Below are 14,361 nucleotides of genomic sequence, written 5' to 3' on the forward strand. Positions count from 1 at the left end.
TTTTTTTGTCTTTTTTTGTCACTATAATGAGTGCAAGGACATTTATTGTCGTTAGATATGCTTTTAATCGGAATGAAGATGAAAGGAGAGTCTTAACAGTGTTGGCCGTACAGCAGATAACACAACACAAAGAGCAGAAGTACAATTGATTAGAAACAATGGCTGAAAACCCATGATTAATCAAATATCAATGGTCTTCTCGGGCGCCACCTCCTCCTTCACACTCGCTTCACCCTGGCTCCCCAGGTCTAGTGGGAAGGGGGGAGAAAGTGGAGGAAAATTATTGATGAGAATAAAAAAAAGCACAACATTTCCATGGCCCTCCCCCATGCAGAAAGAGCCCAGCGGGCTGGTACCTTGCAGCGTGAGCGGCCCCAGGACCAGGGTGTGGCTGTCCTCGGAGGCCCTGAGCGCCCGGGCCTTACGCCTGCTGCATCCCCGGCGGCAGCGGGAGTTGGAGGCGGAGGCGGGGCAGACCACCACCTTGCACTGCAGGTACACCGACTCATGGGTCCGCAGGAACTGGAAGGCCCTGAAGGTGAAGCGGGCGTAGCTCTTGGTGCCCGAGTCGTAGGCCTGGTAGGTGCTGTCTACGACGCATCTAGTGGGAGGCAAAATAAAAGAGTTTGTATGTCTTGACAAAGTCAAGACCCATACCGGGCGTAGTTTTCTATGAGTTAAAGAGTTTATATACCGTTTATTCGTTATGTGTGGGATCAGGCCTGGTGAATATGTTTTTTTTTATCTTTACTACTAGAGAGGTAGATTGCAGATATTTGAGGATCGAACCCACAAAGTAGCCTGTAAACTATCATGCCCCCCCTTCTATTGAATGAGACGAGGATTGTGCGGTACTAATTCAAAGTTTAAACAATGATCTCCTGGGACAGTGCATACCCGTTGCGGACAAGGTCGTAAGTGTTGTTCTGAAAGTCGTGGGGCGAGGGCGAAGCCACACACGTGTCAAGGAAGAGAACCAGGCCTTTGTCGTCCCTCCTCAGGTTCACCTGGACGTACATGGACTGGTTCACGGTCACCATGTATGGAACCTGGGTCACCTGATCCAAGAAAGGACCCACATAAACATCAGAAAGAGGAAGATTTACACAACTAAAACAATATTTTACCTTTTGGAAATGATACTCGTATTGCATATGAGAATATGAATACATAGTGTGTAGGTACATAGATATGTATGGCGTGTTTTACTTTTGTCCCGTTTTTCTTTTGTTGTCTGGGCGGGGGGGGGCCCGAAAAACAAAGCTGCTGTCTTCATGACCCTACCATATATGTAAAACTTCTGGAGGTGTAGAAGGCCATGGTCCCGTTGAATCTGCCCATGCCCGTGATAGTGTCATTTACCCTGGCCCGGGCGATATACAGGTTCTGGACTGTGGTGTCCGGCTCCATGTGACAGTCCACGTTCAACTTGAGGGAGGGCTGCCGTGTGATCAGACCGTAGTCGGACTCAAAGGCGCGCACCGCATTCGTATATACGATTCTGCCACTCTCAAACTGTTTCAATAAAAGAACACATCGGAAATTAGGTAACATTTGTGAGCTGCTGGGATGTCAACAAATGCTGACAATGGAAAGATGTCACTCGGTGATTGCTCATAGAAAGCGATTAGATTCTTACCTTTTGTTCTGTGCCACAAGTATTCATCGGGAAACTGAAGATCACTTGGAATGCAGAGATTTGGGGTCTGCAGTACTGGTCATTCAAGTACAGACTGTGGCCATCGTAGCCCAGAGATTCGAGGTAGGACTTCTCAATCACAATGTTCATGTTGTCTGAAGAACACTCCACTCGACCTGGTGGAGACACAATACGTGAGTTTCTTTTTTGAAATTTCTAACCGATGTTCTCCACTTATCTTCAATGCTATAGTATAAAGGCTGAAATCTTCCTGACATTGGTATTGCATCTTAGTTTTCGAAAGGGGATTCTGAATGACAGCGATTGTCTGCATTGATTTTCAAGCGACACTGAGATGAAGGGCTGGATTGGGCCGACCCGGTGACTTTGTTGGGTCAGGTTTAGCCATGTGGAATAGCATAAAACGTCCATGCTGGTTGACTTGAAGTCTATACTGACCTGCGCCTGGTGGAAGAGAGCTTTTGAATTCGGCGTTGAACCCTCGGCCGGTCACTGAGCCGTCCGTCCGGAAGAGAACAGTGAGGTACGTGGAGGAGGACTGGAAGAAGTTCAACGTGTTGTTGCACAATTTCCCCAAAGGTCGCGAGTTCACGCTGGGTCCATCATAGACGGCTACGTAGTCACAGGAACAGCAGTCCTCCAACCTGGATGCACAACGGATCATCAAGTCAGCTGAAGAACAGCTTTGTTAATAACTCAAATGTTGTGTGTGTGTGTGTGTGTGTGTGTGTGTGTGTGTGTGTGTGTGTGTGTGTGTGTGTGTGTGTGTGTGTGTGTGTGTGTGTGTGTGTGTGTGTGTGTGTGTGTGTGTGTGTGTCTTCATGAGTGGCCGATTAGACTCACTGGAGGTCAGTGAATGACAGGTATATCTTATGGTCATTCGATGCTCTCAGCTGCCACACGCAGTGGCTGTTGTCGTGGTAGTTGCCAGGGTAGCCCGGGCTGGAGAACGACCCAGAGATGGATAGAGAGCCTCCGCAAGGTGGACCTGTAAGAGGTTAAGCATCAGAATTGGGTTGTTATGCTCTATTTTTCAATTGAGGGGATCCTAATGCAATATGTGTAGTATTATCCATACAACCTGTTAATTTGATTTTGATGTGGTGAATGGAGAGATATTGTCTCACTGGATGGTTTTCACTTCACTTAAAATGTGCATGTCATGTAATGTAGATGTTTCAGTAATTGATGCCAGAGATGGTTCATTACCTGTAACATCTGGTGATGCTCTATTGTAACACTGAGCTGCAAGACGGATGAAAAGGGGTTTCAGTTTTTAAAATCACTTTCATTTGTCATGCATTAGTTCTTACGCTGACTAGAATGAAATTGGGACCAACTTATTTTTTTTAAATGTCTTTCAACGCATACTCTGAAATAATATTTTCACCGTGACTGTTTACCTCAGAGAGCTACATGATATTTTCTGTAGAGCTTCAGTAGTAGACTTAACGTGTCATAGTTACTGTTAAACAGACACTTCTCTTCAAAGTCTTACGGTACATTCATGTACAAGTCATTAAAGCATTTAAGATGCTGTCTGTAGGATTTAAGAGCTATTATTTGAGTGTAATTTTTAAGAAATGGCCTCGCCATCGGTGAGTTATTACTGTGTCAAATGCTCTGTGAGATTAGCTGTTATGAGTTGACTGCATCTGCCACTGTATGAGCCCATTTCGATTGAAGACCGCCCCCAGCTCATTTCTGACCAATCAGGGAAGGTCTCCCCAGATTGGTTCCAGACTCCATATTGCCTATCAATAACAGGTATATGAATCTAGAACTCTTAAATTAATGGCTGAGAAACGTATGAAGGGAGGGAGCAGAGAGGAAGGGGGCTTTTGGGTGGTTATTTAGTTTTAAAAACTTGCTCTCTTCTGCTCTCACCCTTTGGAACTCTGAAATATTTACTAGAGCAGCTTTAATGCACAGATTTACATCTATATTTTCATATATATTTTTCATGCACACGTTTGGACTAGCCTGTCATTGTGACTAAACTTTCATGCATCTGCTATAAACAAAACAATGCAGCATTTTACGACGACTTTTGATTTTACAGGCCTTGTAACTTACAGTAGTAGTCATAGCAACAGTTGCCGTCGTATTGACAGGAGACGTCGCAAGAACAGCTTCCCAGGTGGTTCCCACAGTTGTAGAGACAGGATTCTTGAGCTGGGAAACAGGGAGATATTGTCTCACAGGATGGTTTTCACTTCACTGGAAATGTTCATGTCATAGAATGTAGATGTTTTAGTAATTGATATCAGAGATGGTTCATTACCTGTAGTAACATCTGGTGGGTATGCTGTAGTGCCTACACACTGAGCTGCAAGAGGGATGAAAATATGTTTCACTTTTTTAAATAGATATTTTTTCATTCATGCAAACATTTCAATAGAACCAATATTTTCATTTCATTTGTCATGCGTCAGTTCTTACGTTGAGTGGAATGTCATTATGAAAGACCTTACGCCTTAACATATCTTTAAACTGATACTTTAAAAATATATTTACACTTTTCTACACTGAGCTGCAATACAGTTGAAAATCGGTTTCAGTCTTTAAAGTAACCTTTTTTTCATTTATGGAAACATTTTACGGTAGATTTTGTGTTTACAGGCCTTATCACTTACATAAGTAGTCATAGCAACAGTTGCCATAGGATTCACAGGGGTATTCGCAGGAACAGTTTCCGACCAAGTAGCCACAGTTATATCTGCAGGAACCGTCCGCTAATAAAAGATAAAAATCAAATCACACAAATAGCATTTAACTGTTTGCCTTCATGTTTTCTTTAAGTAGACCGAAAAGACGTTCAAGTTGATGCATCGTCACTCTTGTTTCTGCGACTCACCCACAACTCTGTATTCGGCCCGAAATCCTTGGTATGTCTGGCTGAAGTCAGTGGTGAAGCGTACGGTCAGATTCTTACCAGTGGAGTGGAAAGTAGACCTCTGATTACCACACAATCTGCCAAGCTGCCTTTGGTTAATACTGGGGCCATCATAGACCTGGATGCCATCATATCTGCAGTCTGACCCCTCTAATCTGTGGATAGCATTTGTGTCGCAGAAAATGTAAAAATTGACCATGAGCCGAAGACAACTCTTCATCATGTTCAAATGCAGCAGGAAAATACGTTCCTCATTATCAAATGATGTCAGATTGGTGATTAAATGATGATGCTTACTCAACATGGAGGAACTCCAGTTCTATAACTTCAGAGCCTGGACTGATGACCCACACACAATCCATGTTGTTAGGATACTGTTGTGGGTAGTTGGGGCTGGTAATATACCCCTCAGTAGAGTACAGCCACCCACCACAGTTATTAACTGAAAGACGATCACAGAGAACGTTGGAGCAATGGTTTCCCATCACAATGCCTGGTAAGTACATGCTGACAAGTACAGTTTGCAATATTATTATAATAAATTTACATTGATGCAGCTATAGGCCTACGTAAAGCTTTATCAAGCACTTTTTGAACTGGAGTATGAATGGAATTGCTGGGAAACAGGGAGATATTGTCTCACTGGATCATTTTCACTTCACTGGAAATGTTCATGTCATAGAGTGTAGATGTTTTAGTAATTGATATCAGAGATGGTTCATTACCTGTAGTAACATCTGGTGCAATTGTAGTGTATGGACACTGAGCTGCAAGACAGATGAAAATAGGTTACCCTTTTTAAAACACTTTTTTTTTCATTTTTGCAAACATTTCAATACAAACCGATATTTTCATTTTATTTGTCATAATCAGTTCTTACGTTGACTAGAATGCAATTGTGACTAACATTTTTCTTAAATATGTCTTTCAACACATACTCCAAAATAATATTTTATTTTTTATATTAATAATATATTATATTTTTCTGTAGAGCTTCAGTAGTAGACTTAACACGTCATAGTTACTGTTAATCTGACACTTTTCTTCAAAGTGACTTACGGTGAATTCATGTAAAGTCATTAAAGCATTAAAGGTGCTAAAGGTAAGATTTAAGAGCTATTATTTGAGCGTAATTTGTTAAAAATGGTCTGATCAGCGATTATTGAGTGAAATGCTCTGTGAGAATATTATTTATGAGTTGACTGCGTCTGCCGCTGTATGAGCCGATTTAGATTGAAGAGCACCCCCAGCTAATTTCTGACTAATCAGGGAAGCTCTTCCCTGATTGGTTCTGGACTCCATATTGACTATCAATCACAGGTATATGAATCTAGAACTTCTTAATGGCTGAGAAACGTATGGAGGGAGGGAGCAGAGAGAAAATGGATTTTTGGGGGGTATCTCTTTGAACTCAGTAATCTTGTCTTCAGCATCTTTAATGCACACATTTATTAATATATTTTCATATTGTTTTCATTCATCAATTTTCATCAAATGCTTTTCAGAGGCCTGAATACTTACAGTAGTAGTCAAAGCAACAGTTGCCATTGTATTGACAGGTGTAGTCGCAGGAACAGCTTCCCAGGTGGTTTCCGCAGTTGTATCGACAGGAGTCTTGAGCTGGGAAACAGCGAGATATTGTCTCACTGGATGCTTTTCACTTCACTTTACAGGCATCCGTGCTAAATAACTAATTCATTCTAAAATGATGCTGGTATTATAACTGTTTGCTTTCATGTTTTCTTTAAGTAGACCGAAAAGACGTTCAAGTTGATGCATCGTCACTCTTGTTTGTGCCACTCACCCACAACTCTGTATTCGGCCCGAAATCCTTGGTATGTTTGGCTACCGTCAGTGGTGAAGCGTACGGTCAGATTCTTACCAGTGGAGTGGAAAGTAGACCTCTGATTACCACACAATCTGCCAAGCTGCCTTTGGTTAATACTGGGGCCATCATAGACCTGGATGCCATCATATCTGCAGTCTGACCCCTCTAATCTGTGGATAGCATTTGTGTCGCAGAAAATTTAATATTGACCATGAGCCGAAGACAACTCTTCATCATGTTCAAATGCAGCAGGAAAATACGTTCCTCATTATCAAATGATGTCAGATTGGTGATTAAATGATCACGCTTACTCAACATGGAGGAACTCCAGTTCTATAACTTCAGAGCCTGGACTGATGACCCACACACAATCCATGTTGTTAGGATACTGTTGTGGATAGTTGGGGCTGGTAATATACCCCTCAGTAGAGTACAGCCACCCACCACAGTTATTAACTGAAAGACGATCACAGAGAACGTTGGAGCAATGGTTTCCCATCACAATGCTTGGTAAGTACATGCTGACAAGTACAGTTTGCAATATTATTATAAGAAATTTACATTGATGCAGCTATACGTAAAGCTTTATCAAGCACTTTTTGAACTGGAGTATGAATGGAATTGCTGGGAAACAGGGAGATATTGTCTCACTGGATCATTTTCACTTCACTGGAAATGTTCATGTCATAGAGTGTAGATGTTTTAGTAATTGATATCAGAGATGGTTCATTACCTGTAGTAACATCTGGTGTAATTGTAGTGTATGGACACTGAGCTGCAAGACAGATGAAAATAGGTTACCCTTTTTAAAACACTTTTTTTTTCATTTTTGCAAACATTTCAATACAAACCGATATTTTCATTTTATTTGTCATAATCAGTTCTTACGTTGACTAGAATGCAATTGTGACTAACATTTTTCTTAAATATGTCTTTCAACACATACTCCAAAATAATATTTTATTTTTTATATTAATAATATATTATATTTTTCTGTAGAGCTTCAGTAGTAGACTTAACACGTCATAGTTACTGTTAATCTGACACTTTTCTTCAAAGTGACTTACGGTGAATTCATGTAAAGTCATTAAAGCATTAAAGGTGCTAAAGGTAAGATTTAAGAGCTATTATTTGAGCGTAATTTGTTAAAAATGGTCTGATCAGCGATTATTGAGTGAAATGCTCTGTGAGAATATTATTTATGAGTTGACTGCGTCTGCCGCTGTATGAGCCGATTTAGATTGAAGAGCACCCCCAGCTCATTTCTGACCAATCAGGGAAGCTCTTCCCTGATTGGTTCTGGACTCCATATTGACTATCAATCACAGGTATATGAATCTAGAACTTCTTAATGGCTGAGAAACGTATGGAGGGAGGGAGCAGATAGAAAGTGGATCTTTTGGGGGGTATCTCTTTGAACTCAGTAATTTTGTCTTCAGCATGCATCTTTAATGCAAACATTTATTAATATATTTTCATATTGTTTTCATTCATCAATTTTCATCAAATGCTTTTCAGAGGCCTGAATACTTACAGTAGTAGTCAAAGCAACAGTTGCCATTGTATTGACAGGAGTAGTCGCAGGAACATCTTCCCAGGTGGTTTCCGCAGTTGTATCGACAGGAGTCTTGAGCTGGGAAACAGCGAGATATTGTCTCACTGGATGCTTTTCACTTCACTTTACAGGCATCCGTGCTAAATAACTAATTAATTCTAAAATTATGCTGGTATTATAAATAATTTGGGACAGCCATAGAGAATATCACTATTGGTTTCAGGAAAAAACATTTAGAAACACTGTGTAAAAAGGGGTGTACAGTAACTGGTGTGGTAAAACCTAAAATTGTCATTATAAGAGACAAGGAGACAAACACCTTTGTTCGATTTTGCACACAAAGTGCAAGTTACAACTTGCATGTTTAATACAATGGAAGGTGAGATTCATACATTTCAGTCCACGACAATGACAAAATGTGTAACATGAATTCCTACCCTGAACACAATGTGAGAACATCACACTGCATAGCACCAGGAATCCCAATGCCTCCATCTTCTCGTTTTGCTTCTGAATGTTTTTCAGTGATGGCTTTATACCCATTGGTTCCCATGATGCCTTGCTTATAGCAGGAAGGCATCAAAAACATGCAAGCTGGCCAGTATGCAAATGAAATGATTAAAGGCCTACGTGCACGTTAAACGGAAGTTTTGGTTAATGGATACATAAAGCAATAAAACTATGTGTATCATTTATAAAATGTCTCCAAAATAGTGTTAAAGTCCAGTTTTTGGCTTTTTTGGCAGTAACGGGTGTTTTCTAACGCCATTCGGCGATGACGTCACGTTGGGTAGACGTGGTGGAAGGTAGCCTCAGCCTAGTACTAGAACTATGGCGTCTAAGGGGTGGCAAGAAACACAAATAACATGTATGATGGCCCACAGCAGTATAATTTCGAACCTGTCAGACGTGAGACGGCGAATGAGGAATTGCCGAGAACTGATCGCGGTCAAAGCTAATTAAATGCATGGTCAGAGGAGAATGAGTGGCTATCATTTAGCAACCAGCAACGAGCGCTGGAGCTAGTCAATGAACAGCAGTGCATACAATAAATTTTATTTATTTTTACTGTCAGTGAGCGGGTGTGCTCTCTCTCTCACTCTCGCACGCCCGTACAACACAATCACTCCAACATATCCAACTCCAAGGCTAGGCTGCTTCACTAAAAAGACCACAACTAACCACAAAGCCATGCAGCATTCCGAAGCCGGAAAGGACGCATGCACAGTCGCACATCTTGCAAAACAATCCGTTTTATCATCAACATTCAGTCACTGCAAAGATTTAAAGACTTAGCCTCAGCCTCTTACCATAAGTTAGAATGGACCCAAAGTATGTGATTTATACAGTCTGGTTCGGCTTTCGCTTGCCATCCGTTTTTAGTAAGACTTCTCAACATTACGTCTTTCTTGTGTTAGGCACACATGGCTAATTTGCATATGCGCACAGGGTTGGCTGGCTCCTGCAAGGCAAATAATAGAACATATTTAATCATCTTCAATCTGTCTATCTATCTATCTATCTATCTATCTATCTATCTATCTATCTATCTATCTATCTATCTATCTATCTATCTATCTATCTATCTATCTATCTATCTATCTATCCATCCATCCATCCATCCATCCATCCATCCATCCATCCATCCATCCATCCATCCATCCATCCATCCATCCATCCATCCATCCATCCATCCATCCATCCATCCATCCATCCATCCATCCATCCATCCATCCATCCATCCATCCATCCATCCATCCATCCATCCATCCATCCATCCATCCATCCATCCATCCATCCATCCATCCATCCATCCATCCATCCATCCATCCATCCATCCATCCATCCATCCATCCATCCATCCATCTATCAACGCATTGGTCTAGTTTGAATGTGATGTTTTTTGTGTATTTCCAGTCAGACATGTCTCCCCTGTGTGGTCTTGTAGGCTATAGGCTATTGTGAGCCGAATCACCTAAATTAATTCCCAACGTGTAGTTTGGTATTAAAGGCCGTGTTGCAGGGTTTATTTTCCAACGAATTTGTGCAATTTGCTTGTTGGTATTTAAGATTTAAACTTATTTATTGTATTTAATGTTGTTAGGTATCACAAAACGGAATTTTATACGAAAAAGTAGGTACTATTTTAGCGGTTTGCGGATTCTTTCTCATTTCCCCCAGAATGCATTGCATGACGTCACGTTGGGGAGACGGACCAAAACCGCATTGAGACCCTTGAGAGTAGAGACTAATGGCCGGTTCAGACCACACGATTCTCAGACAGTCCTCCACGATTTACCATGTCACACCATACGATCACAGAGTCAGGAAATCGGGCCTTGTCTCGTCGTAAGACTGGCCACACTACAAGATTCTCAGACATTCCTCCACGATTTAACATGTCACACTATATGATATTACGGTTATTTCTCGCCAGGCTGTATCCCTTTTCACCCTATCATGAAAGTCCTTCGAGGACACGTCGAAAATGCAGGGACGTTGCTGCCACATTTCCACCACAGTTGTCTCCATTATATTGCTCCATTTTCTATAGTTTTCTTTATTAGCATTCTTCTTGTTATTGATCGCATTCATATTTGCAGTAGTTACGTACTCCTACTCAGCGTAGTGCAGTGAAGTCAGTTGTTAAACACTGCCCGTGAGCTCCAGCTTCCCTCACGCAACTGGGGGCGTGGTTCCCTCATGTCAACAATGTATACGTCATGCGATTCCCTAAAAAAACTGACATGCCAAACATTTCGTCGTGGGGTTTTCGAACGTCGCAGACGAAAACATCGCAGATCGCAAGCATGTCACATTACAAGACCTCGTCTCGTCGCCGACCTGTCAAATCGTTTACGATTCGCAATTTTGTCTGTGACGAAAGAAGCGGGGCAAAATCGGGCTGAAATCATGTAGTATGAACGGGCCAGAAGAGAGTATTCAGCAGATCATACAGATACATAGATAAATACATTGATATTGTATATAGTTCCTCCTAAGATGGCGCAATTTGACTGGTTCGTTATCTTGGGATATTGGGCAATATCCCATGTTTGACATCTCAAAGTCGATATTGTTTTCATCGCAAAATGTCAGCTGATAACAACAAATCAACCTTCGGTCTCGGGGGCTATTCCCCACTATTCACTTCGCCTTCGGCGAATAATTGTTGACTAATAGCCTAGATAGATAAATAGCCTAGTCAAGTCTTTATTAAAGGCCTACGTGCAGGTTAACCGGAAGTTTTGGTTAATGGATACATAAAGCACTAAAAATATGTGTATCATTTATAAAATGTCTCCAAAATAGTGTTAAAGTCCAGTTTTTGGCGTTTTTGGCAGTAACGGGTGTTTTCTAAGGCCATTCGGCGATGACGTCACGTTGGGTAGACGTGGAGGAAGGTAGCCTCAGCCGCCTGTGCATCCTCTGTCTTCATGGGAGAAGCCTCACCGCTGCCACCTGTGCCCGTCTGCCTCCGCCTACGAGCGCCACCTGGAGGCCCATATGCGCTCCCACACGGGGGAGAAGCCCTACAAGTGTGAGCTGTGCTCGTTCCGCTGCAGCGACCGCAGCAACCTGTCCAACCACCGCCGCCACCGCCACAAGCTGCTGCCCATGAAGGGAGCCCGCTCGCTGGCCCACAAGAAGATGCTCAGTGTGCTGCAGAAGAAGAGCAGTGCGCTGGGCTACGGCCGGCGCCTGCTCATCAACTTCAGCCCCCCTTCCATGGCAGCGCACAAGGCGGACAGCATGAGCGACTTCCCCCACGGACTGACCCACATACGGCAGGAGGCCTTCGACGACCAGGGCGGGGCGCCCGAGGACGGAAGCTCCAGGGACGACGAGCTCCACCACCACCACCTCCATCAACACCACCAGGATCTGGTCATGGACAACCCCCTGAACCAGCCATCGACGCTGGCCGGTCAGTTGGCCAGCCTACCTGCGCACGTCCACTCCCAGACAGCCCAGCCCCCCGGGTCCACCGGGCCCGGTCTCAGGTGGACGAGAAGCCTTCGTCGTACAGCAGCCCGACCCCGCCGACACGCCCCCTGCGACGGCCTTGGCCAACACGTCGCACGCCTCGTCTCCCACGGCCCCGGACCCCAGGCTCCCCCCTCTCCCTCCGAGCGAGGGTAGTCCCGTGGCGGGGCCGTGCAGCAGCAGCACCCCCAGCGTCGGCAACAGCCAGCCCAGCACCCCGGCCCCGGGCCTGCCCGCCGCGCCCCAGGAGCTCGGCGCGCAGCACCACTGCCAACACTGTGACATATCCTTCCCCGACAACATCCTCTACACCATACACATGGGCTGCCACGGCTACGAGAACGCCTTCCAGTGCAACATCTGTGGCCACAGCTGCATCAACAAGTACGACTTTGCGTGCCACTTTGCCCGGGGGCAGCATAAGCAGCCGTGATGCTTATGAACACCACAAAAAACGAAGATGTGTCATATTATTTCAATGATTTCACAGGGACAAATCCCGCCTTGATGTAGCCTAGCCTTTGTTGTGAAATTTGCCGGGTTCTGGAGAGGCTGAGACTGTCAGCTTTGGGTAAGGGTTATTTTATATACGCTCACATGGTATAAGCTTACAATGCGAGGGAATTGTGTGCTATATCCAAGTGACACAGGTTTTAATGATAAACATTCCTTGAGTAATGTCATTCAGTATCAACTATTAGTTAAATAGTGGTTTACCAGGCACCATGTTGGAATCAAGTGCTCAGTGCTATTCAATTCAATTTCTTTACAGTGCCTGACATATATTTACTTGCTTTTTTTACTTCTAGCTAAAGAGTATTTATTTATATTATTACTAATAGACCGTATTATATTATTTCCACTGCTCTGTGTATAAGTCCAGCACAGTTTAAGAATTTATCCATTTTTTTAATTGATTTCCTAATCAAGGGGAATTTTGGTGTGTTTGACAAAGAAGTCTCTGTGCACAACATGTGATAGTCATCGCACAAACTTTAATGTCCACAAATGTGTAATGTCTTCAGTGCCACGTTATGACCATAATGCAGGGCATGGTTCTGTCATTGTCCTGCTGGTGAATGTCCTTGTACGTCTGCGGAGACGGTGTAGCAAATGAGTAGGCAACGTGACCGGCAGACTACACACAATAGTAGGCGACGCACAAGATGGAATCAAAGATGCAAGTGTTGTGTGTATGTGATTGTTGGCAGGGTTGTAGCTGTTGAACATCAGGTGAGTGGAACAGGCTAAAAACTGGCATGGAGATCAGATTCAATTTGCCTTATAACTAACTCCAGTGGTGTCCTGTAACTGTCCGAATGTGGAGGAACCTCCAACCACTACCAAAATAAGTGGTGGATTAGGTGGACGTATATCTCGCTGCTGGTCATTATACTAAAGTATAAACATTGAATCACACGTGCTCACCCTAAACTATCTGACTGCTGTGATGGGGTTATTGTTTAAGTCGTCAGCCACTAAACTAGGAAACGAAACCAAAGCCTCGCCTATGTCGTCTGAGCATACGCTTGATACAGAATGCCCTCTGCATAATCCTGGATGTTTTCTGTATCTGTATTGGCAGGAGAGGCCTAATCCTATCTTATTTTACATCCAGGACCATGTTACTTAATTAAGCGTACACACATTACGAGTGAAGAGTTCCAAATGGTTGGCCTGCAATGGGGCATCTATGGTGCAACTACGTTTTCCTCAAATATTAAGGAGTTTCCTTCCCTGCGTACAGAACCCTTTGCATAAGGCGATTCATACGGCGGGTTGTGGAAAAGCTAATCCTAGACCCGTCCTTGTAACACACCATGACCGGACCACATCCTGACCTTTTTGATATTGTAATCGTTCACTCTGATGTTGGCCAGCACCCCTCATATGTAGTCTCCTGTGGACGATGCTTGGTTCAGAATTGCCACGTAGCACCAGAGATGCCGGGCTCTTTTCCTTTTCGAGAACACATGCCTTGAGATGCTCACGTGGTGATGTGGGTCCCTGCTTTCCTCAATATTAACGGGGTATTGTATTCTGATTGTTTTGATGGATGTTAAGTGTCAAAAAAAGAATAAGGTGAAACTCTCTTACATCGAAGAATCCTGCTTAGCAAGGTTGTGCAATGTACTGAATGGTGTTGTCTGTTGCTTAGCAACACGTGTGGACAATTTAGTTACTGTTGCTAGGACCAACTGCTTGAGACTGCTGGTACTACAGGCATCCGATGATAATGGCCTTATGTTCTGTGTGTCCTTGGTCGATTGGTAGTTGTGAATGTGGAAGATTTTTGTAAACCCCCCCCCCCCCCCCCCCCCCCCCCCCTCTGAGGTAACAAATTATTTTATTGTGAAATGAAATTAACGCTAACAAATGAACGAATAAAGTGTTTTCTAACAATCTGTCCCTCCCTAGTCTCCTTTTTTTTTGTC

At 43.3% G+C, this 14,361-nt stretch overlaps 1 protein-coding gene and 1 pseudogene across 1 annotated transcript; one reads left to right on the plus strand and one right to left on the minus strand.

Moving 5' to 3' along the window:
* Nucleotides 1–53: 53 nt before the first annotated feature.
* On the minus strand, nucleotides 54–8,456 carry cuzd1.2 (CUB and zona pellucida-like domains 1, tandem duplicate 2). Its single transcript, XM_056609759.1, has 20 exons — nucleotides 8,377–8,456; nucleotides 7,919–8,017; nucleotides 7,118–7,159; nucleotides 6,696–6,840; nucleotides 6,361–6,554; nucleotides 6,078–6,176; nucleotides 5,282–5,323; nucleotides 4,854–4,998; nucleotides 4,518–4,711; nucleotides 4,297–4,395; nucleotides 3,945–3,989; nucleotides 3,737–3,835; nucleotides 2,870–2,905; nucleotides 2,504–2,648; nucleotides 2,099–2,304; nucleotides 1,640–1,815; nucleotides 1,285–1,515; nucleotides 898–1,058; nucleotides 357–601; nucleotides 54–248 (listed from the first exon to the last, which is right to left on the minus strand). The coding sequence occupies exons 1-20, from the start codon at nucleotides 8,432–8,434 to the stop codon at nucleotides 181–183; spliced, it is 2,529 nt and encodes an 842-aa protein (XP_056465734.1). The 5' UTR covers nucleotides 8,435–8,456; the 3' UTR covers nucleotides 54–180.
* Nucleotides 8,457–10,190: 1,734 nt separating this feature from the next.
* On the plus strand, nucleotides 10,191–14,230 carry LOC130405039 (zinc finger protein Pegasus-like; annotated as a pseudogene).
* Nucleotides 14,231–14,361: the final 131 nt, after the last annotated feature.

Source organism: Gadus chalcogrammus, chromosome 15 (assembly GCF_026213295.1).
Source record: "Gadus chalcogrammus isolate NIFS_2021 chromosome 15, NIFS_Gcha_1.0, whole genome shotgun sequence".
NCBI lineage: Eukaryota > Metazoa > Chordata > Actinopteri > Gadiformes > Gadidae > Gadus > Gadus chalcogrammus.

Bases quoted from the DNA above. Each gene is read 5' to 3' on its own strand.
- cuzd1.2 (XM_056609759.1), bottom strand. From the start codon at position 8,434: ATGGAGGCATTGGGATTCCTGGTGCTATGCAGTGTGATGTTCTCACAT. The intron at 2,649-2,869 runs GTAATGAACCAT...AACCTCTTACAG, and splicing joins AGCATCACCAGATGTTACAG to GTCCACCTTGCGGAGGCTCT. The intron at 602-897 runs GTATGCACTGTC...GCCTCCCACTAG, and splicing joins TACGACCTTGTCCGCAACGG to ATGCGTCGTAGACAGCACCT.